General features: G+C 41.7%; 2 protein-coding genes across 2 annotated transcripts in view; one reads left to right on the top strand and one right to left on the bottom strand.

The window, feature by feature from the left end:
* pdzd7a (PDZ domain containing 7a) overlaps positions 1–12,030 on the bottom strand; it is a 16,259-nt gene extending 4,229 nt beyond the window's left edge. Inside the window, exons 1-14 of the mRNA XM_031871647.1 lie at positions 11,710–12,030; positions 10,627–11,215; positions 9,788–9,925; positions 9,434–9,608; positions 8,770–8,946; positions 8,123–8,270; positions 6,135–6,195; positions 4,923–5,450; positions 3,878–4,018; positions 3,269–3,441; positions 2,336–2,427; positions 2,140–2,231; positions 1,875–1,943; positions 297–947 (exon numbers count right to left, since the gene is read on the bottom strand). Coding sequence (XP_031727507.1) covers positions 297–947; positions 1,875–1,943; positions 2,140–2,231; positions 2,336–2,427; positions 3,269–3,441; positions 3,878–4,018; positions 4,923–5,450; positions 6,135–6,195; positions 8,123–8,270; positions 8,770–8,946; positions 9,434–9,608; positions 9,788–9,925; positions 10,627–10,819 — 2,638 coding nt within the window. The 5' untranslated portion in view covers positions 10,820–11,215; positions 11,710–12,030. The remainder of the gene's footprint in view (positions 1–296; positions 948–1,874; positions 1,944–2,139; positions 2,232–2,335; positions 2,428–3,268; positions 3,442–3,877; positions 4,019–4,922; positions 5,451–6,134; positions 6,196–8,122; positions 8,271–8,769; positions 8,947–9,433; positions 9,609–9,787; positions 9,926–10,626; positions 11,216–11,709) is intronic.
* Positions 12,031–13,584: 1,554 nt separating this feature from the next.
* Positions 13,585–21,561, top strand: sfxn3 (sideroflexin 3). Its single transcript, XM_031876617.1, has 11 exons — positions 13,585–13,664; positions 14,946–15,118; positions 15,241–15,411; positions 16,628–16,726; positions 17,216–17,291; positions 17,409–17,494; positions 17,604–17,731; positions 17,869–17,918; positions 18,076–18,125; positions 18,222–18,269; positions 18,383–21,561. The coding sequence occupies exons 2-11, from the start codon at positions 14,955–14,957 to the stop codon at positions 18,477–18,479; spliced, it is 969 nt and encodes a 322-aa protein (XP_031732477.1). The 5' UTR covers positions 13,585–13,664; positions 14,946–14,954; the 3' UTR covers positions 18,480–21,561.
* Positions 21,562–21,950: the final 389 nt, after the last annotated feature.

The raw sequence follows: 21,950 nt of genomic DNA on the forward strand, positions 1-21,950 counted from the left end.
TGTGTGTGTGTGTGTGTGTGTGTGTGTGTGTGTGTGTGTGTGTGTGTACTGTATACTCTCTTTAGTCATTTTTAGTTACCATTAGAGCATTAACTCTTCCCTTCAGTTTAGTGATACCCTGACCTCTACTGGTGAGGTAATGGATATGGGAGGGTGTAAACATTATAATGGACAGTTTACAATAGTCATTTAGCTGTTTTTACTGTATGTACTTGCAAGCAAATTGAACACACTGAAATCAATCGATTAAACTTGAATCAAAGTGGAAAATACACATGTTTCTGTATTGAACTCACCCAGTGACTGCTTGGCCTTAGAGATGGTCAAAGTGTTGATTTCATACTCCTCAGATGGCAGAGTGACTCTTCTTTTCACACCATTTTGTGAATGTCCATTTAGCTGCTGACTGCTCTCTCTGCCTGTGGATGGACTCTTGTCTCTCGGGGCCTCAAACACATCATCCAGAGGGGTCCTCCCTCGACGCTGTGAAGGCACATGTACGCTGACCTCTGTGTAGCACTCCTGCCTGCTCCGTCTGCCATCTATGCTGTCAGGACTCAACTCCCTCAGCGCTCTCCCATGCCCGTTCCTCACAGGCGACCTCCCTCGTTCAGGAGCTGCATCTGACAACAAGGAGACCTCGTCATAGTGCGACGCCCCGTTCTCTCTTCTGTTTGAGGAGCGATGGGTTTGGCGCCCACGTTGAGAGCTGTGAGGTGATTCTCTGAGGAGGAAGCTGTGGGTGGGTAGGGGGCTCAGGGAGCGGGAGCGCACATTGGAAGAGACATAGTTGTCCACAGGTACATCCAGCAGAGGGGTGAAGGCACGAGATGGAGGCAGATGGCCTGACTGTTGGCTGGACAAACGTAATCTCTCCAACTCCTCAATCAGCTGACACTCCCGCAGTTTGTCCTGGACCGGCTGGAGGTGGAATCCACCCCTGTAGTCTGGACAAACGTTACATCTGTAATTCAGCTTTAACCCTGCAAAAGTTTATTTTAAAACTTCTGTTGAACTTCTGCATATAAACACAGTGATGAGCTAAAAGATTACTCCACTGATTTAACAGTACACTCACTATGGACAGTTACAAAAATGATCAAAAGTGCACAACCAGAGATATTGCGTTTTTTATAAAACCTGGTGTCTACAATACCCACAATGCAACCGTTTGGATCTAGAAAAGCACTCACTAAACGCTCTTTGAAATGTCAACTTATATTTATAATTTCTTTGCAAAACAAATCCTTTGTGAGACAGAGCACTAAACTGAAATAATTACGTTGACCCTATGACCCCTAACCTGTGATTTTGGAAAGTGAGACGGCTGCAGTCAGTCTCAAGTAAGACTGTATTGATTGTGTCTCAATGACTCTTGAATAAAGAAAAGGATAAAAGCATCTCTGTATTGTTGAAGTGTCACAATGGCCAACCAGGCTCGTCTCAGTCCTTTCTGTTGGCCACAGAGATGTAACACAAGCCTCTGCTTCAGCGCAGCCACAGGAAACCTGAGATATTTTGTGCATGGCAATGTGTGTGTGTTTAAGTGTGTTTTATATGAAGTTGGAAGGTGTGTGCGTGCGTGCGTGCGTGCGTGCGTGCGTGCGTGCGTGCGTGCGTGCGTGCGTGCGTGTGCGTGTGGTGTTTCAGTTTGACACTACAGATATGAAGGGAGTCAGGATAGAAGTGAAGTGAGGCAGGAAAAATAAGAGCGGGAAGGGAAGGAGACAAAAGGTGAGAGGTGTAAGCCCCTAGTGTATCTCGTGTTACTCTAGGATTAGAGGACATCAAGCGGACGGAGAGGGTGTCAGAAGAAAGAGGTGAGGTCTCGACAGAGAAAGGGTGAGAGGAAGGAAGAGATACAGCGAGTGTACCTGGGATTGGGGTGATGAGGTGACGTCGAGGGGTTCCACTGCGAGGGGAGCGCAGAGCTGGAGAACGAACTAAGAAGAAAGAAACTAGATATATCACTGGTTTTCCATGAATCCCTTTTCTATGCATAACCTGAGCTGCGTTTTCTAATTTATATATTTCTTTTGTATCTTTCATGCACAAAGGGAAATTGTGAACGTGAATTACGTTGAGCTCTATGAATAAAAATAATCTGAAAAGTGACGTTAAGTACATTCCTCTGCTTACCAGAGCGACTTTTGAGGATGTCGTACGCCTCCAGCTCAAAGGGCATGACCATGCTGTCGAACTGACCCAGCTCAGTAGTAGGTATCAGCATCCTGCAGAAGATATTGATCAGCATCAGTTACATGCATATCCAAACACACAGTATGTACAGATATAAAAACAGAATTATACTGTACATATACTCTATGTATCTCACCTTATTTCTCGGAGAAGTAGCAGTTTCTCTGGCCTGTCCAAGATTGCCAAAATGGGGCGCACTAAATCCTCAATCACAATGTCGGACAAAAACTGAGGGAAAAGTTAGATTGGTACACAAATTAGAGGAGAAGAATCAGAAGAACCAACTAGTGTGGTTGGGTATATAGAAGGATTTCCATCAGACTTTTAAATGGGTTAACATTCAGTTTACTTGTCACAAGGAGTAATACTCAGCAAGTGAAAACAGCCATATAATTTCCTCTCTGGCTCTGGAGGGAGTTTTCCAAACCTTGGAAAAAACAACCCTGATGATGTCATAGAGATGTCATCAGAATTGTCTCAGGACAGAAAGTGTGCGTTGCAAACTGAAGCTGTTAAGTTTGAAAGAAGAAAGCATTTAGGAGGAAGAGTGTCAGTTCATTGTGAGTCCCCCAACTTTACCGAAGTGTAATACTAAATTCCCTTTAACTTGAGGTGTAAAAATCATCAACTGTACATTTTTATGATCGATATGATATGTTGCATGATGTTACTGATTTGTTGCATGTACATTAAATATTTGCTTTTCCAAGAACACCACTGCACTCTGCTGTTTTCAATCTTTGGTGTTTAATTATAGTAACAGGTGAGTCGTACTGTGCTAAATAGACTCGATATCTTCTGCAAGGAGCTGATCCCCTGAAATTGGCCGCTGAGTGTCAGATGGAGCCAAATGAGACAAGGGGATCAAATGATGGCTGATATTTGATCCTAATCATAAACGACAGGCCAAATCCGTCTTTTTTCACAGCCGCTGCCAGACAGATCTATCACTAAAGGACACTCTGCAACACGGGAAACAATACTGCACACTTAAGTCTGAAAGTAGTTCGACAAACTAACAGAGGAGAATGACACTGAGGTGTTCGTAATTTCAGATCGGAGAACTCACCCGCCGACAGTGTCTCATCACAGCTGCCACCTCATCCTGGCTGAGTAGTTTCTTTGCCATGTCCTCCACGTGCTGCAGGGTCTCTGGTCGGGGCAGCGGGCTGCTGTCTTTAACCCCAGCACGGGATTCCGTCGGGGAGGTCAAGAGCTGGAAGGGACGACCCCGCTCCTTATCTGAGGAATTAAAGGGAAAATGAAAAATAAACAAGATCTGCAGATGGCATGAGATCTCACAAACCCAGGGATGTCCATGCAAAATGTCCCAGTGAGGATGCTGCAAAGCAAAATGAATTCACGTCTACATCTGATGTTTGTCGGTTCCCGTCCCATATCACTACTGACGTTAACTTATGAACTTCCAGAAATGAGCGAACAGCTGCAATGGACTTGAACACCGCACATGCCAGAAATATGATCCGAAACAGGCCACTATGCATTGTGCCTGGTTCCAGACCTCTGAATTGCTGCCCATATCTCTAATTTGTTCAGTGATTTAAATATAATAACTGAAGTGAAACAATTAGTCAAAACCGTAGGCTATATTTTGCTTGGTTGAATGCAGAATATGTGCCTGGAAAGCAGAAGAAAAGCCCTGTGACTGCGCTCTCACCTTTGTTGGCATGGTGAGATGGGGACTTGGAGCGGCTTTTCTTGAAGAACAGGTTGACAAAGGTTTTAGATCGCTGCAGGCTGGTTTTACCCTCTCCAGAGCTCTTCTCCTTCTGTTGTCTCTGCTTTTTTTGTCTGTCTTCTATAGGTGGAAAAAAGAAGACAAAATGATTTTAACATCTGCAAAATTATGTAAATTAATGCAAACAAGTAATTTAACTCAACCACTAATTCATACGAAAATCTTCCATAAATGGTGTTGAACCATAGCCAGAATAGGACATTCTGCATCTCTGTGTTTGGTGTTGAAAACATAATTCATTCGTACTTCATTAATTTCATTGCAGTTATTTGCACTGCTCCATGCTTAAATATTGGCTGATAAACTCTCTCTGCTATGAGTACAGACTGTTCATTTCTCTTCCAGTCAGCTCCTCTGTTCACTGCAGTAAATCTGCCACTGTGTAAAGTAACACAGTAATACTGATGAATTGCAGCCACCCTAACCTGAACACAGCCCTATCTTTAGAAGGCACTACAGCGAAGTGCTCCTGCTTACATAACAAATGGCGAATCGGCCCTGAGCTTCAACCCAAGCACCCGCCGGCTGCTGGAGGTATGAATGAGCTGGATGAATTGAAAAGGAAGGGCTAATAACTCAACAGCCCCGCCAAGGCTTGGATGAGATATTCTCCATATGCTCGTTGTTATTCATTTCTCACAGAGGTATAACAACTGAGAGTAAAGGACGGTAATTAATCAGGAGCCTGCGTTGAACTTTGTGCTCTTGGACAAATTGTGTCTGGAGCTTAAATCAGCCATGTGGAGTCTGGATGTTCTTGTTTACTTCCTGGAGTGATAGAAAGATGAGGGATCATTGGACTGATTTCTGGAAATCGATGATACTACCTCTATAATCAACAACCACAATACAGAGTACAACCTGACTGATAACTGAAGTTGCCGCCCTCAAACATGTTTTGCACAGTTTTTTTCTGAAAATTCTTGTTCCTTTGCAAGAATTCCGTTGAACCTGCAGGTCTCACCTGACACAGTGATGTGGCTATGGGAACGTCTGATTGGCTTCCGTGGTCTGCTCAGGGCCATCAGCGCTGCCGTCTTAGGTGAGTGTTTCACTACTTCTTGGTCCCCAGGTGACAGCGTCCTCGTACGTCCCTGCCCTCCTTCTCCAGGTCCTCCCGTCTCCCTCGGGCCTTCCCCTTTCCCTCGTATGACTGTGTCCTTCAGCAGCAATGTGGCACCTACAGTCCGGCTAGTTTCTGTGGCGACCAGTCTGTCTGAGTACGACCCATTAGTTGTGGGCTGGTCTGGTTGGTTTGGGGGTTGGGGGTCGGTCTGCATGGCGGTGTCAGCAGTTCGCTCTGCGCTGCTTTGACGTCGGGAGCAGTCCTCCGTGGAGATGGCGACGTCTACCATCTCGGAGCCAAAGACATGAGGGAAAAGAACCTGGGAGAGACCACTGAGGGAGCTGAGAGGGGTGCTGGAGGACAGCGAGGAGGCAGAGGAGTTGGAGTCTGAACCCTGGGAGGATGGTGCAAGGCCCCCATTGGCCACTGTAGAAAACAATCCATAATTAAAACAAACAATGGTGATTAGTGTGTGTTTGAAAATATTATTGTGTGTGTGCAATATGAATAAAACTGTTAAATTGTTATATCTGAGCACAACAAACACACAGACAGACACAAGCTGCAGGGTTACATAGTGAGCTTCATTTCGTCATTTTACACAATCTGCTTTGTTTGGATCAGAGTCTTCTGCTCTCATGTCCTGTTAATCCTCTGAACTTTTGAGAGACAGAACATGAACCCGGAGTTATTCTATTTCTTTCTTTTTTTAATGAAACTCTAAAATGACTGCATCTTGACCCAGATGTCAGGTCGTGCTCTGTTCCAGACGACTGAGCTGCCTTTGAGTACACTGAATTAATCCCTGTCTGTGTTCAGAAATATCAAACTGAAAAACAAGGAATTTGACTCCTGTGAATATGTATAAGCAGGATACATGTGGCACCTGTTCCACTTTTTTAAATAAGATTCCCAAGTAGAATCAAAGTGACTTTGCAAACGGAAATGATGATTAAAAACTCCAAATCACAAGGTCACATCTTCATTATTTTGCTCTATAATACTTAGTTTAATGTAGGTCATTCTTTTCATACTACTGTTCAAGTCATCATCTCTATAAAAACTCATCTTAAACTCTCTCTTGTAAAATCATATTTATAGTTAACATACAATTGTCGAGCCAGCCATATTCTGCCACCATCTCCTTGTATGCAGGGTATCTGCCAGCTTCCTGTTGAAGAGCAGAAACAGGAAATGTTCAGCAAAATGTTTATCATAACATAAACCGTTATGATAAAACTACAAATTGTTATATCTCAAAACGTGTCTACACCTGATGCTCTTAGGCACAGCGGTGCTTTGAGCTAAACACTCATGTCAGCATGCTAACATGCTCACAATGACAACGTTACAATTCAGATGTTTATCAAGTTTAATGTTACCATGTTCACCATCTTAGTTTAACATGCTGTCATTTGCTCATTAGCACACAGAAAACAGCCAAGGTGTGGTGGTGTGATGAGATTAGTTTATAAACTTAAGTATTGATGAACTAATGGACAAAAGTTGTGGATCACCAAAGTTATACAATTCATCGTGAGGGGAACGTGAATGTCTGTACCAAATTTCATGCTAATCCATCTGCTAATTGAGACATTTCATGCAAAATCACAAATGTTGACTTAATGGTGGTGCTAAAGGAAAAGTCAGGGGTCACCAAAGTCATTGGGATTCATCCTCCGGGAACCATGAATGTCTGCACCAATCCATGCAATAGTTGAGATATTTATGTGAGTGTTGGTCCAACAGACAGACCGATATTTACATCCATTAAAATGAGTCAAGCAATAGTTTGTTAGAGTCAGACCTACAGGACAACAACATAGCCTCTATTATTTCATTTAATATTTAGTTCACAAAGGTTTAGAGGAAGGAGCCGTTTTGCATTAAGAATTGTTTTCCAACAGCCTGTCAAGTCTGATTTAAGGGATTGTCTCACCAACACGGCGTCAAGGTCAAAGAGAAGACCTGCAGATGTATCAAGGTTGCATCTACAATTGTCAACTACAGCCTTGGCTGTCCAGTTTAGTATCTAAATTAACCTTACACATTATGTAACTCTGTCATCACACAAATGGGTCTCATATAGGACAGAGGTAAGACATAAATTTCAGCTTTCTGTTGATTATAACCTGATCCCTGACTGCCTTTGAATAATGAACGTCGTGCCTGGCTGTTTTTCACACATGGAACCTGAGATCAGAGGAGTAAAATGAGCACACAGCAATGTCAGCGAGCTAAGAGAGCACTCAGACATACTGCACAATACACATGTGCCCATTCATACACACAAACACACACACACAATTCCTTTATCTAAAAATGACACAGGTTAAGTGGCGCGACTTTGAACACATGCGTACACAGACATGCGTAAAGAACTGGAGGGCTGTAAGCCAGCTGCCTGCTCTGCTGTTCAGCCTCAGTCTGTCCCCTCCTGAGAAGAGCTGGTGGTGGTTAACACGCTGTAACATTTATTATGTCACAGCACTTTAAAGCACCCAATCAATTGTTATGTTTCACAAACACTGAACCACAGATGTATAAAGGACCAAGTGGGACACAGTTCTGAAATCAGACAAAAACCTGCATTTTGGACACTTGAGGGGAACAAGTTGAAAACACAACATTTATATATTGTCACCTTGTTGATGTGGTTAATGTTTTTGATGATCCAGCAGACAACAGAAACCTGTAAGAAAATGTAAGCTCACTCTCCTTTTAGCTCTGCTTTCTTCTCCACTGACTTCTATTTTGCTCTTTAGTTGCTTAATGGTCGACGATATTCACCAGCTAGTCACTACCAGTGTCTGTCTGCTGTTGTTGGTGAGCATGTATTATACATTGGGTTTTAAGAGTTTATTAGCTTAAAAAAAAGGGATGATTAGAACGGTGAGAGTTAACCAAAACCAAAAGTTGCAGGTCAGACTAAAACAATGAGCTTAGAGAGGCTACAATGTGCCATAGAGCTGAGGGGGTGAGTTGGGTGATAATTCACTGTCATTACAAGCTATCATTAGATTCATTATTAATATAAAAACTATTGATTTGTAGACTTTTAAATTTCCCCTCAAGTTTATATATAAACTGTCTCTCACCCTGATGGTCAACATGACATGAGTGTGGCTCTTCAGGACCTCTACTGCATTGCTATGGGTGATGTCATCAAAGCTGATCCCATTGGCTGCGAGGATTTGATCGCCCATCTTGATGCCATGCTGCTCTGCAAGCCCGCCCGGGTCCAACCTGAAGAGAAAGTGCATTAAGGCATTGAGACACAAACATATATAGACGTCTAGACGTCTATTAAATGTAACTGTTGGCACTTACAGTATTACGTCATAATTGACTTATTATATCAATCAACGTTTTTACGTCATTTTCTACTCTACTAAGTATTTAGAATATTTTACATATACTAAATGTATGTGTTTTGTTCACACTACAAACTAATCAAAGCAGCTTCTTAACTTGTGTTGTAATGGTGATTCTAATTGATTCCTGATTGCTTTGATTCAATAAAACAAGAACAAACAAACGAAACAAAGCAAATGAGATTATCTGATTTTTAATTCCTGTGGGAAAATTGTGTTCTTATCTGCCACCCTTTTCTCCTTTTTGCTCAAGGACACTGCATGCACCCACTGCACCACCCTGAATAATTTTGTTTTTCTGATGCCGATGGCCTCTTCAGGAGTAAAACAAGCATTCGCTGAACTGGTTTCAAACCACACTTGGTTCATACTTAGAAACATAAATTCCTAGTCCGAACTCTTTGCCTCCTCTGATGTTGAAGCCCAAACAGTAGTCATCTGAGGTGGTGAAGAGATGTACGATCCTGCGGAGAGCGCTGTCTGAACTGGCCTCTGACGGTGTTTGACCGCTCTCCTCCACCACCATCCGCCGGTGAATCAGATCCACCCTACATACACACACACACACACACACACACACACAGACAGACACATGCAAAATATGACAGATATGCATGCCTGAAAACATCCAGATACACTGTTTTCTCTTCCTCCGCTGCAGTCAGGCCTGTCAGTATCGGTTAATCAAATAGCCATAAAGGTCATGGAGGTAATCCATCCACTGCTGCCACATGAAACCAAGATACAGTATATCCGACAAGAAAGATAACCAGTGTGAGCTACAGTCAAGCAACAAGACTTCACAAAACAAGGGCCATGCAAAGGTCAGTGGTGGTAACAGCAAGGTTGTAGTCTGTGCTTTGCATAACAATAGAGCAAAGTACAGTGATAATATTCAGTTACAGTTTGGTAAAGTTGTTGAATTAACTATGAATTGTAAATATTTAATTGTAGATTCAATGTAAGATATCATTTTTGGCAGCCTTATTCACATTGACACAACTGAGCAGCACCTCTCAGCTGTTTCGGCCTCACCATGTGGTCTTCTCCTTGGAGTAGCGGATGCCGGGGATCTTGCCCACCCGTCTCACCACCATCCGCAGCCTGTTGTTGCCCGTCAGGACCTTCACAGCGCTGCTCATGGTGATGCTCTCCAGGCTGACCCCGTTCACCTCCACCAGCTTATCGCCCACAGTCAGCCCGGCGAGCGCTGCAGACACAGGTGGAGCTCAGCATGATGCACAAGAGTAAATGTCACATGGAAACAGAAGACCACATGCCCAGATGTACGCTCACTGAAAAATAAGCTTGCCGTCACCGTGAGAAACATATTCTCACTCACACACACACACACACACACACACACACACACACACTCTTCCTAATAACCTGCAGAGCTGTCATCTTCCACCTTGCTGACAAATATACCGAGTCCATGTTCAGAGCCCCCGCGGACACTGAAACCCAGACACCCATCTGGACTCTTGTCGACTGTCACTGTGTGAATGTCTTTACAGTCATCCCCTCCTGCAACACAAAAAAACCAAGTCAGAACGTCATTCAAAAGTCATCTAAAACTGATTTAAAACCAAATCATTTGCAGAAATTCTTGAGAACTGAAACATCAATATATTGTCAATACTTTAATATCTAATACATATCAACTTGACCAACTTCATGCCAATTCCTCAAACAAAGAAATATTAATTAAATGTTCCTCCAAGTAGTTTGAACTTTCTCAACCATGAGTCACTGAGATATCCATGTGTTCTGTATCTATAGGGCTGCGATCAACAAGAATTTTCATCATTGATAATTTTGCAAATTATTTTTTCAATTCATTCATGAATTGTTTCATCAATAAAATGTCAGAGAATAGTTCCCAGAGCCAAAAGTTAAATCAGCTATCTGCTTGTTTGGTCACAAAACTAAAAGATTCAGTTTACTATTATAGGAGAATAAAAAAAACAGCAAATATTTACATTTTAGGAACCAGAACCACTTTGGATGAGTGAATGAATAATTGACAATCACATTTGATTGACTTAACAATTAATCGACTAATCGTTTCATTTCTATTATCTAAAGTATATTGCATTATTAATAATACCTTGACTTTCTCTAAACTCTAATCTACATTGGTGCTGACTAAACAACAGTCTTGAATGTGCCTCTGCAGCCAGTGGCCCTGTGTGTGTTACAGTGGTGACGGAGGACTGTGAGCTCACCATCAACAGGTGCGTTGATGAGAATGACTCTGCCCATCGGTGAGGAGGACCTGCGTCTGTGGCGGTGCTGTTTCTTCTGCATGTAGCGCGTGGTGCTGTGGGAACCCCCCGTCTGGCCTCCGTGGTTTAAGTGGGGGCGCCCCCCTCCATTTGTCATCTCCCTCCAGCCAGAGGGGTGAGAGGAGCGAGCCATGCTATGTGTCTGGCAACTCTTCCCTTAGTCATCCAGACAGGAGGATATCTGTGGTCCACTGTCAGGATGGAAGAGGTGCAGCCTGGGATTTAGGCAACAGAGGTGAGGAACAGATGTGGTGGGGAATTGGACTCTTTTTTGCTCTTGCTGGTCCAAAGGGGATGATACAATAGTGCAGTTGTTCCCCACTGTAGCAGGCAACTTACAAAGCTCTAGGTAACATCCCTGATCATCATTAAAACCAGTTTCAGACCATTAATAGAGCTTAACAAAAGAAACAGTAGTGCTCCATGACTGAACTGTGGACCTTTCTTTGCAGGTGAAAGAAGTTGGTATAATCCACTAGTTTCCTTTGCAGCCGCTGAATCCATCTCCATAGAGCCGGTGGTGCCTTGTCTGCAGAGAAGTCAGTGGTGCATGGTGATTCCCCTCGGGTCATGATTAATTAAATGGATATCTGTTGTGAGGAGTATATGCTGTGATGAGTAATGATATGTCAGAAGTTCCAGATGGGATAATAGCAACCCAAACTCATTTTAATACAGTAATGACCTAGAACCTTGAATAGGATACAAATAAAGTAGAATATCTGTGTCAACAATAGAGACGTTGTCATTGAACTTCACGTGTTTTTCTATCATTTAGCACCATGGACAGCGACACGACATAAAACAACCAGGTGGCCTATTTTTGATGGTTAAGTATCATCTATAACTAACTAACTAAAGTTCTTGACTACTTGTTGACATTGTTCCGGTAAACTTGAACGCGTCTTGCTTCAGTCTAAATTCCTGTTAATTCCTTGAAACGTGAAACGTTATAAAAACGCATGTGAAAACACATCGTGACATTGCGTCTAAACAAAAGTAAACAAAGAACGAGAGCCTTACCTGCTGTGTCCATGTTGTGCCGGACGAGCTCGGACAGACGCTCACTGGTCCGCCTCGCTGACGCATAATCGGACACCTCCGGATTATTAGTGCCGGACTCAGTTGTTAATTATTCAATGTCTCAATTATTGTCTTAAGAGGTGTAAGCCTTTTACATAAGGCTCTGCAGCTGTGCAGCCATTAGCGATGGACTAATGATGATTAAGCACACTAATTGCACTTGTATTGCAGTAACACCGCCTCAAGACTCTGTCAGTTTGTCCTCAGGCAGACCTTGTTGTTAATATGTTAATTAAGTCCATATTTCCCCGTTAAACTACAGAGAGGTGGGTGTGGAGAAAGTGATCTGTGGATCTTCCTGACTTCCTTCGCTGTGACTGTGAGGTGGGTAAACAACCCCACCCGGTGGTCAGATGTGTCACATCACAACTTCTATGCAGATCAGATCCCAATCTCTGTAGATTCGACCAATCATATTAATTACACTCATGGACGGGTTATGAGACAATGCGCCCCAGGGCTCAGACATGCAAAGAAAGGCCGTACCTCTACATACCAATAAAACACACACATTGTTTAGTTGTTTAGCCTCTTGTTGTGGTTTTGTGTCTCTTTCTAGTTATTATGCATCTCACTTTGGTTTTGAGTCTATTTGTAGTAGTTTCTTTGTTGTTGTTTTGTGTCTGTTTTGTAGTTGTTTCATCCCTTGTCATTGTCATTGTGAGTGTCTTTGTATCTTTGCATCTCTTTGTAATCATCTTTTTATAGTCGTTTTCTGTTTCTTTGTGCTCATTTTGAGCCTCTTCCTGGTTGGTACTTGTCTCTTTGATTGATATTTTGTAGGGGAAGGCCAGGGGGGCTGTGACACATTGGGCCCTCTGGGCCCATTCAGTAATCCATCCATGAAAACACTAAACATACTGTAGCCAAACCAGAACCTTGACCGTGAACATGTGTTTTTTGTAGTAGCTTTGCTACATGTTTTGATGTGGTGGATTATTGTAAGTAATCACAGACTCATAGGAATCATAAAGGATGTTTTAGGTGGACATAATCATTATTTTATTCAACTTTATAAACAAAATCAATGCACATCAAAAAGCCTTCATAGCTTGAACAAAAGGAGCGAGGACAATCACATTTACAGACATGAATATATATCATAATTGTTTTCAAAAGAGATACTATAAATACAACCAAAATAAACATAACAAAAAAAGAAAGAAAACAACACACTTCGCTTACTTTATAGCACGTTTTTTTACTGAGGAATACACACATACAATGTGATTTAATAATGTCAACTAGAATGGAAGGATTGCAGTCAACTTAGTTGCAGGGTGTGACATACTGTACATTACAAATGTTCTTCTAAACCTTTACAAAACGTTGTTGAACACAATCATTCAAGGTTGTTGTCATATTTTAGACATTTATATGACTTTTGCTGGAACGATTGACAATTTATACAAATTCTTTAAAGTATGATAACACATGCGTGAGCAAGTCAGCTGTTTCTTAACCAATCATGTGTTGTCTACCTCCCACGCCCACGGGTTTCCAACTACTCATGTCTTCCATGACAAACACCGGCCCCACTACGTCACTGCACGGTGCAGCATTCAAAGGCCTCCACGAAGCTCAGATTTTCTAAACCCCACTTCTGATATTATTATTATTATTACTATTATTATCATTATTATGATTACTATTATTATTATTATTATTATTATTATTATTATTATTATTATTATTATATTATAATATCGTATAGAACACACCGGTAAATGAAGTTGAGTTGGGTACAACAGAAAATAATGTATACTTTCCTTATTTGCCTCCCTGTCATTTGCGGTGAAGTGTGTTTTACGACACTTATAAACGCACCAGAAGGCAGCATAGCTCCACACTGTGATATTGAGAGGTCATATATTTCGAAAAAGAAAGCCAACCAGGTAATTACGTGTGATTGCTGATTGCATTCACATCTTCAATGAATTGAAATGATGAAGCACAATTCTACTAAGTCAGTGTTTACAGCGCCTCAACGTGTATCCTTGTGACGTTAACTAAAGCGTTAGCTAGCATAGTAGTTAGCTGGTGAACTACCTAGGTAGCTGGCTGGCTGGCGTTAGTTTGCCAAGAGAGTGAAGTGAAGTGGATTTGATGGCGTGAAAAGGTCTAGCTTAACACTTGATGTTGTGGGGATTGTATTAGCTTTTAATGTCCTGTTTCAGTATTATTTTATCCAGTGTGTGTTTCAATGGTACTATCAGCTGCCTTGCTAACAAGCTAGCTGAGAGGAACGAACAGAAATTACAACACCGTGTGTGTGTGTGCGTGTGCGTGTGTGTGTGTGTGTTGGGGGGTGTCACGCTGTCTCTTTGATCAGATAACAATATTGAGCGTTTGAAATCCACCATATCTGCTGTTACCTCGCCCTGGAGGAAACGTTATGTTCTTGGGTTTGCAGATAACCAGAGGTATAACATGGTCATGATCTTGTCAAGGTCTGAACACTGTGGGGCTGGTGCTTAAATAATCACATACAGAACATTCCTGTAATAGTTTAGTGTTCTGTCACGCACAGAAATGTCTCCTGTTCACTGACTGACTATATACAAAGCCAAGGTAAAGAGCTAATACAACCGAATAACAGAAATGTAATGGGCAACTGCTTTTCATTTTCAACCAACAACTGCAGTTTGTTGTCTTAAGTGACCGTAAACTGAGTATCTTTTGGGTTTTGGACTCTTTGTCTGACAAAACACAATCTCAAGAAGTCACTGTAGGCTTTAGGAAATCCTATTTTACCAATTTTCTGACATTAATCAGTAATGTAAATCATTAACATAAATGATGGTTCTTTATAAAGCGAGATATACAATGTCTAACTGCGTCCTTTGTGTTTCAACGTGTATTGAGAGTCAGAACATGCTAATAGTATGTAAACCTGGTCGGCTAGTTTGTCTGTTTACAGTTATTTGCTCAGAAATGTGTGTACTTGTACTCGGTTGTATGCTGTTCAGTGATGGGGGAGAAGACCTCTGAACTGTAGCTCGATATCCTCCAAAACATGTCGATAGAACAGGGGACGCATCCATCAAATGTCTTTTCTTTGATCAGATGTTTGTCAATTGAAATAATAATTTAGATTTTTAGACCAGACTTTATTCTTGAGACTAGATTCGTAACATAGTGTGAATTCTAACTAACATGTCTGCTGTTGATTACAGAAAGCCAGGATGTCTGAAGAGCTGTCCCTCAACATAAACATCAAGGAGCCAAGATGGGACCAAGGCACATTTATGGGGCGCGCCAAGCACTTCTTCATGGTCACGGACCCCAGGAACGTCCTGCTGTCCTCTGAGACTTTGGAGGAGGCCAGAGGGATCATGGAGGACTACAGGTAGAGGGGTTAGGAGATAAGAGGATAGAGTAGGAGTACAGAAATGCATGTTTTTGAGAGACAACTGCTGTTGTTAGATATGTGGAAAATACTACATCATGCCACTGTTTTGACTCCTTCAGTGCCGGGGTCGCGAAGCCTGGTCTGACGGAGGATGCGCTCTGGAGAGCCAAGTACATCTACGACTCCGCCTTCCACCCCGACACTGGAGAGAAGATGGTTGTGGTTGGCCGGATGTCAGCTCAAGTGCCGATGAACATGTCCATCACAGGCTGCATGCTCACCTTCTACAGGTACATCAGATGTTTCAATACATGATTCGATGTATTTCTAAACACCAGCCTGAAAATGGCTTCATCAAAATAGAATGGAGAAAGTAGAAAAACAGAAATGTGCTGAATATGATAGTTTCCATGTGATTTAAATGTAACACTGCATAAAAATAGAGATTGTAATCCCTGCACAGAGTGAAAATCTTCTTAAAGAATAAAAATGTCACTCACTGCTGAATACTGGTAAGCCATTGGGCAGCTGAGAGGACAGTGAAGTCATGTGATGTTGAGCTGAAACAACAAATTAATTAACAACAAAAATGAATCATTCTAATAGTTTGAAATATTTATCAGGTAAAAATTACAGGTTCACAGGTTTTAAGAAGTGGTTAATCTCAAATGAATAAATAATATATTATTCAGTGTCATGTTATATCTATTTCATGATGTCTTGTTAATTTGTTTAACATTGATATTTTACATTATTAGAATTATTACTAGTATTACATTTGGAATTTGGTTTGGTGATCAGACAAGTGATCAACGGGATATCACAGTGTCATGTTTGCATACTACCACTGGAGGTAGCCAAAGTATGACATTTAAAATTCTGCACATGGTGGCTTTAAAATAGTAAAAATTGGCAAAACATCTGATTATGTATCAAATGAGAGAAAATGCAAACACTTGTAGGTTAACCTGTGCTGATTGATTTAAAACACACCAGAGAAAAAGGTTTTACTTCCAAACCCCATTTAGTCCTAAAGGGACAAAGTATCAATGCAGTTTGTTTCTCCGGTTAACAGCAACATGGATCGAGCGTGTTGTGTGTGTGTGTGTAAAGTGTCAAACTATCTGAGACAAACCTGAAATAAACCTGTGGCTTGATTAACATGGCGGGTGATTTCATAGCAGCAGGAACTCTAGCTACGTGTGGTTTGGTGGTTCACAATGCTCCACTAACAGATGGGTCTCGATCTTTATCTACCAACTTTATTCAAAACTTAACTTCTGGCTTTGAAATACTTGGTATTTACAGAGTGAAATAAGTAACGAATGATGGTACATGCAGTGTGCTCATTATAATGAATGACCCACTCTCTCTATTGTGGGGACTGGAGACAGAAGGGTATTTTTGCTTGTATGCTCTACATGACAAACTTTTATCAAATTTGTGCTGTACACTGTGGAATCTCACTTCCTCAAACACACTGTTGTTGTCTCCTCTCGTTGACAGGACTACTCCGGCTGTAGTGTTCTGGCAGTGGATTAACCAGTCCTTCAACGCTGTCGTCAACTACACCAACCGCAGTGGAGATGCTCCCATGACCGTGAAGTAGGGAGGACTTCTCACTTCCCTTCCACTCTAGATCTGTCCTGTCCTCCCTCTAAACTAGTGTCTGTACGGAGGCTGAGGGAGCTGCTGTCCTCTCCCCTTTCCTCACAGCGGTATTACGTTCCACAGTTAAGCATGTTCAGCCCCACGTAACCATGCACTCATGCTGACATACGTAGGTTTTATGCCTCATGCCAAACTTGCATTTGCATACTCCTCTCATTGTACCGCAAAAAATACCCTTCAGACGCTGCAGAAATGCTTCAAATGCATGCATGTATGAAGAGTAAGGGGGGTTGCCTCTGCACATCCAAACATAGCATGAATCTGCACCCTTACTGAGGCAACTCTACTTTGAAATGTTCTACTTTAGTTTACCTGATTGTCAGCCACAGATGTCATGTGCTGCATCTATTTATGATGTGTACAAAGGTTGAAAAGGAAGTGGGTAATTAACGTGTGATATGCATCCGCTCTGTCTCTTCGCAGTCAACTTGGTGTCGCCTACGTCAGTGCTACTACTGGCGCTGTGGTCACTGCCCTGGGTCTCAAGTCTCTAGCTACGGTAATGCCCGCAGTTCAAGTGAATAAACGGATACAGAGCAAAGATTTAAATCTCTATACGTACATTTGTGCAGAGATTTTGCCGTCTGAACGTGTTCTTGATTCTGCATCTTTGCAGCGTCTCCCGCCGATCGCCAGCCGGTTTGTCCCCTTTGCTGCCGTTGCTGCTGCGAACTGTATCAACATTCCCTTCATGAGACAGAGGTGAGGTCTTGTAAAAAAGCCGAATCCCTCTGCTTTGTCCACTCGGCAGCTTTTAGGAGCTCTTTTGACGGATGCTGCTCTACATGACTTTAGTTTCTGTTTCCTCCAGGGAGTTGAAGTACGGTATCCCTGTGATGGATGAGAATGGAAACAGGTTAGGAGAGTCCGCCAATGCTGCCAAGCAGGCCATTGTGCAGGTGGTGGTGTCAAGGATCGGCATGGCAATGCCAGCAATGGGTAATGTCGACATGTGGATCTAAAATCGTACCGTGGTTTATAGCACGAGAGACGCATACTAAAGCACGTTTAAGTTAGAGATTCTCTTTCATGAAACGGAACACTTCACTTGATTTATTTAGATTTTTTCTTTACAGCCATTCCCCCTGTGATAATGAATACTCTGGAGAAGAAAGCGTTCATGAAGGTAAGCAGACTGCATGCATCACTCTCATACTGTTTTTTTAGTCGGTGGATTTACTGGGTCTGTATTTTGTGAGGCTGAAAAGAGCCCTGTTGCATTCCACATGTTCCACATGCATTGAGCAGACAAACATGTTCAACTTGACTTTGTGTCCGTGCAGCGGTTCCCACTTCTAAATGCTCCGGTCCAGGTGGGGCTCGTCGGTTTGTGGTGAGTAATTGACACACAATGGAGACTCTATTGTCTGTACTTTCAAAAGAAACAGTGACACTGTCAAACACCACCCTTTCCATCTCTTGTTCTCAGCCTGGTGTTTGCAACTCCTCTGTGCTGCGCCCTCTTCCCGCAGAAAAGGTACAAACAGCCACACGCGCTCTCCTCGGAGGAAAAAGTCGGTCAAACTCGTACATGCAGTGTTATCCAACATGTCAGCAGCGCTTTAAACGTGTTCAACTATCTCTTTGTAGCTCTATGAGTGTGAGCGGGCTGGAAGCAGACCTGCAGGAGAGGATACGACAGACAAGTCCAAACACCACCACCGTCTACTTCAACAAGGGCCTGTAGGACCAGCCAACACATCTACACGCACACCCACACGCACACAAGACAAAGATACACTCACACACACATGCTATGTACACGTCTGTTGTCCTGTGGGCAAAACTGAATTGAATTATGTTTTTCGTCGTCGTTATTGTTGTGTGTTGCTGCATTTGTTTTTGTTTTATTTAACCGCATGGAGCCGCTCCTAGTGTAACAGGGTTAGGTTGTTAATTGTTGTTGACAGAAGGAAAAACAAAACACTTTGAGAAGGGAGAGCACTGACTGTTCTCTCTGAAGAGCACTGCCTGTTCGCTCTGTACATAGGTGGCACTCCTTAGAAAAGAGAAACTGACTCCTGTTTTTGTTTTTTTATTATTGTGTTGTGTGTTTTCTGTCTTCCTTTGGTCAAACCTGCCTGTAGGGAGGCGACTCATGAATTTGTGTTTCACTCTCAAATATTTCATGTTGCATTCAGGTTAACATAAGTTTGAGGTACTTTGGTTAATTATTTGTAACTCCAGATTCAAATGAAGGCTTGTGCTTTTAAGGCTTCTGAATTATTTTGTTTTGCCTAGAGCCCCCCCCCCCCCCTCCTTTCATTGAGATTTCCTCTTTACAATTCCTGGCTAGTCAGCACTGCCATATTCTTTTTTGAAAAGTAATATTTTAAGCTCTTACACACTGACTAAAGTGTTGAAATTGCAGCTTCTTGCTCGCTTCATCTCCCCTGAAGTGTACTTATGTCCCTTCATATTCATAGGCCAGGTAATTAGGTGCTAGGTAGAATGTGGCAAAGAAAATATGTAGACATTATACTGCAAAAGCTCCCAAAGCAAAGCCATAGAGCGCATCAGTGAACACGGAGAGTGCTTTCTATCAACATCATTATGTACTGTTGAGATCACGTAATGAACAAGTGCAGTCGCTAGCTTAAGTGGCATATTAATGAAATATTTGATTGTTGTTGTTGTTGTTGTTGTTGTTAGTGGTGGTGCTTGTTCCGAGGTTGTCAAGTGGAGGAATATACTCTGTTGTGTCTAATTTCAGGTCCATAAAGTCGGACATGCAGGGTTCTGATCAGAGCCATTGATGTCCCATCGTTCCCCTTGAAAGTAGCTCATGTTGCGAGTCAAAATACTAAATGCTTATTTCTAGGCAGGGCAGTGGGTAAGTCTTTGTTGTGGCTTTGTGAAAGTGGTCAGTTTGAACTTCTCCGATGAAATTCATTCATATTGTTACTGAAACACGTGTGGTTAGATGATTAGTGATGATCAGTGAGGAAATATCAGCTGTATTTATCTCTGGATTATGCAAGAATAAGTCTATTTTTTCTTTGATATTTAAATATAAATACATATATATGATGTACAATATATTATGGAGCACATATGCATGATGATTTTTAGGGGTGTGCCTCTGTTGGTGAATCACGTATGCAGCGGAAGAGAGCACAGTTTGCTGCTAATGAGCGAGCGCACCTCGAGAGCTAATGAGTGTTCAGATGAGAGGATCGGTCCTCCAGTGGACACGGTCGCAGAGTACCAACTATGAGTCAATGTTTGTGCAAAGTCATGTTTTGTGTATGTTGGTCAAAGAAAACGTAACCCAACACTAAGATTGTTCAAACTTCCATTCACCTCCATCGAGCATCTGCAGTCACTCGAGTTCGTGTTTCAGGAATTTGAAGTTGATTTGTTTAAAGTAAACTGATTGTGGGCGTTAAGGGACTGTAGCAACTGCCCACGTATCAACTTCTGTACAGAAATGCACAATGATTGTGTTTTAAATGTGATTCTGGAATTGAAGTTTAATTCCAAAGTGCTCTACGGATCATTTTAGAAACACGTGCGACGCTAACGTCAAATATACGACGACTCACTTCTGTGTGAGAACGTGGATGTCTTTGTATCATTTTTGGAACGTTCACCATTGTCATTCACATTTTCATTTAAACATGTAACACCCGGACCACAGCTACAGTTTGAGTCCTTTGCCCCGCCCCCCTCTGTGACACAAAGACATGATCACATGCACTGCAGGACAGTGTTTCAGAGTCAGCATCACTAATGTATTCTGATATTTGATATGTACCCCGGCTGCATCATTAGGACCTAGTTATCGTGTGTGTGTGTGTGTGTGTGTGTGTGTGTGTGTGTGTGTGTGTGTGGGGTGTTTTCCTGCTGTGGATGAAATTGCACTATATAACCTTTGCTGTGCTGCTGGAGGAGCTGGATGGATTTGTGTTGCTGTTTAAAGAATGAGCTTCTGAAGATTGTTTATATTGAAGATTGTATTTGTTCATGGTGCTGGATGACATTGACTGAACTTACTGCTAACTAATAATCTGTTCAGTGTGTTTGGCAGTTTTCATTGCTCATAAGCAAGATGCTTTAACTTCTGCTTTTTTTTTTTGTCCTTTGTTTTTCTGCTCTTGGAATTATGGCGCACAAGTGTCAAGAACAAAACTGGAGGGTCTGAGTCGGCATTTAAATACATTTGTAAACGTGTATCTCAGCTTGTGACCGTAACGTGTCGCACCAATAGATCTATCCAAAGAGGAGACGGGTATGAATTGGCTTGAGGAGAAGGGTGTAGCTTTTCATGTTTTTGTTTCAGCTTTAACGTATGGACCGTTTCTCTCAAAAGCACACCAAATTTTTCAAAAACGTAGCAAAGCATCGTCATTAACACAGTTTACAGATTGGACGTATAAACAAATCCCAACACACAGTTTAGTTTAGTTTAAAGATCATATTTTTGGCATTGATTTTTATTGACATTCAATAAACTCTCATAATGAACTTCACATAACACATTCTGGCGACCTGGTTGAAAACCCACTAAATTAAGAATTTAGTTGTGCATGAAATTAAGAAAACATCAAATCTTGTGCATATGGCTGGCACAAATGAAAAGACAATCCATTATTCGTAACACTCCATGAATGTTTTTGTCGTGTACATACAATTTACACCTGTAGATCTGTCCGCGTTGGTGCAGTGTTTTCTCCCTCGATTTTGTATTGTGGTTAAATATATTTCCTTGATGTGGAATGTATTTTACTCAGAGCAATAGAATAAAATATGTTACATTAAAGTTCAAACCTGTCTGCTTAATTCAACAATATTAAACGTATTTATATTATAAATGTTTTTGGGGACCAGAAAACTAACTTAAAGGGTGAAAAACACAGTTCTTTGATAAATTCATGGGTTAAATAATAGATTTGTTTACCAGGAAAATAATTGGTATTTTTGCTCATTTTAGTTTTTTTTACTGTATAACTAAAATGAGCGGTCCAGTGCAGCTGGAAAGCTCACAGGCATGGATTAATAAAACACTGGATTATGGATTGAACAAAAGGAAAAGGGGGTATATGTAATTAAAATTACATTAGATGGATTTAATACATAATTCCACAGTTCAGACACAAACTGGACCAAGTCAGTTTGTCAAGTAATTTCTAGAAATACAAAAACATCCATAAGAGTT

Source organism: Anarrhichthys ocellatus, unplaced genomic scaffold (genome assembly GCF_004355925.1).
Source record: "Anarrhichthys ocellatus isolate YVR2014 unplaced genomic scaffold, GSC_Weel_1.0 scaffold3, whole genome shotgun sequence".
NCBI classification, from domain to species: Eukaryota; Metazoa; Chordata; class Actinopteri; order Perciformes; family Anarhichadidae; genus Anarrhichthys; species Anarrhichthys ocellatus.

Coding starts and splice junctions, on each gene's coding strand:
- sfxn3 (XM_031876617.1), top strand. CDS start 14,955: ATGTCTGAAGAGCTGTCCCTCAACATAAACATCAAGGAGCCAAGATGG. Junction 15,119..15,240: donor GGGATCATGGAGGACTACAG/GTAGAGGGGTTA, acceptor TGACTCCTTCAG/TGCCGGGGTCGCGAAGCCTG. Junction 18,126..18,221: donor GTGGGGCTCGTCGGTTTGTG/GTGAGTAATTGA, acceptor TCTTGTTCTCAG/CCTGGTGTTTGCAACTCCTC.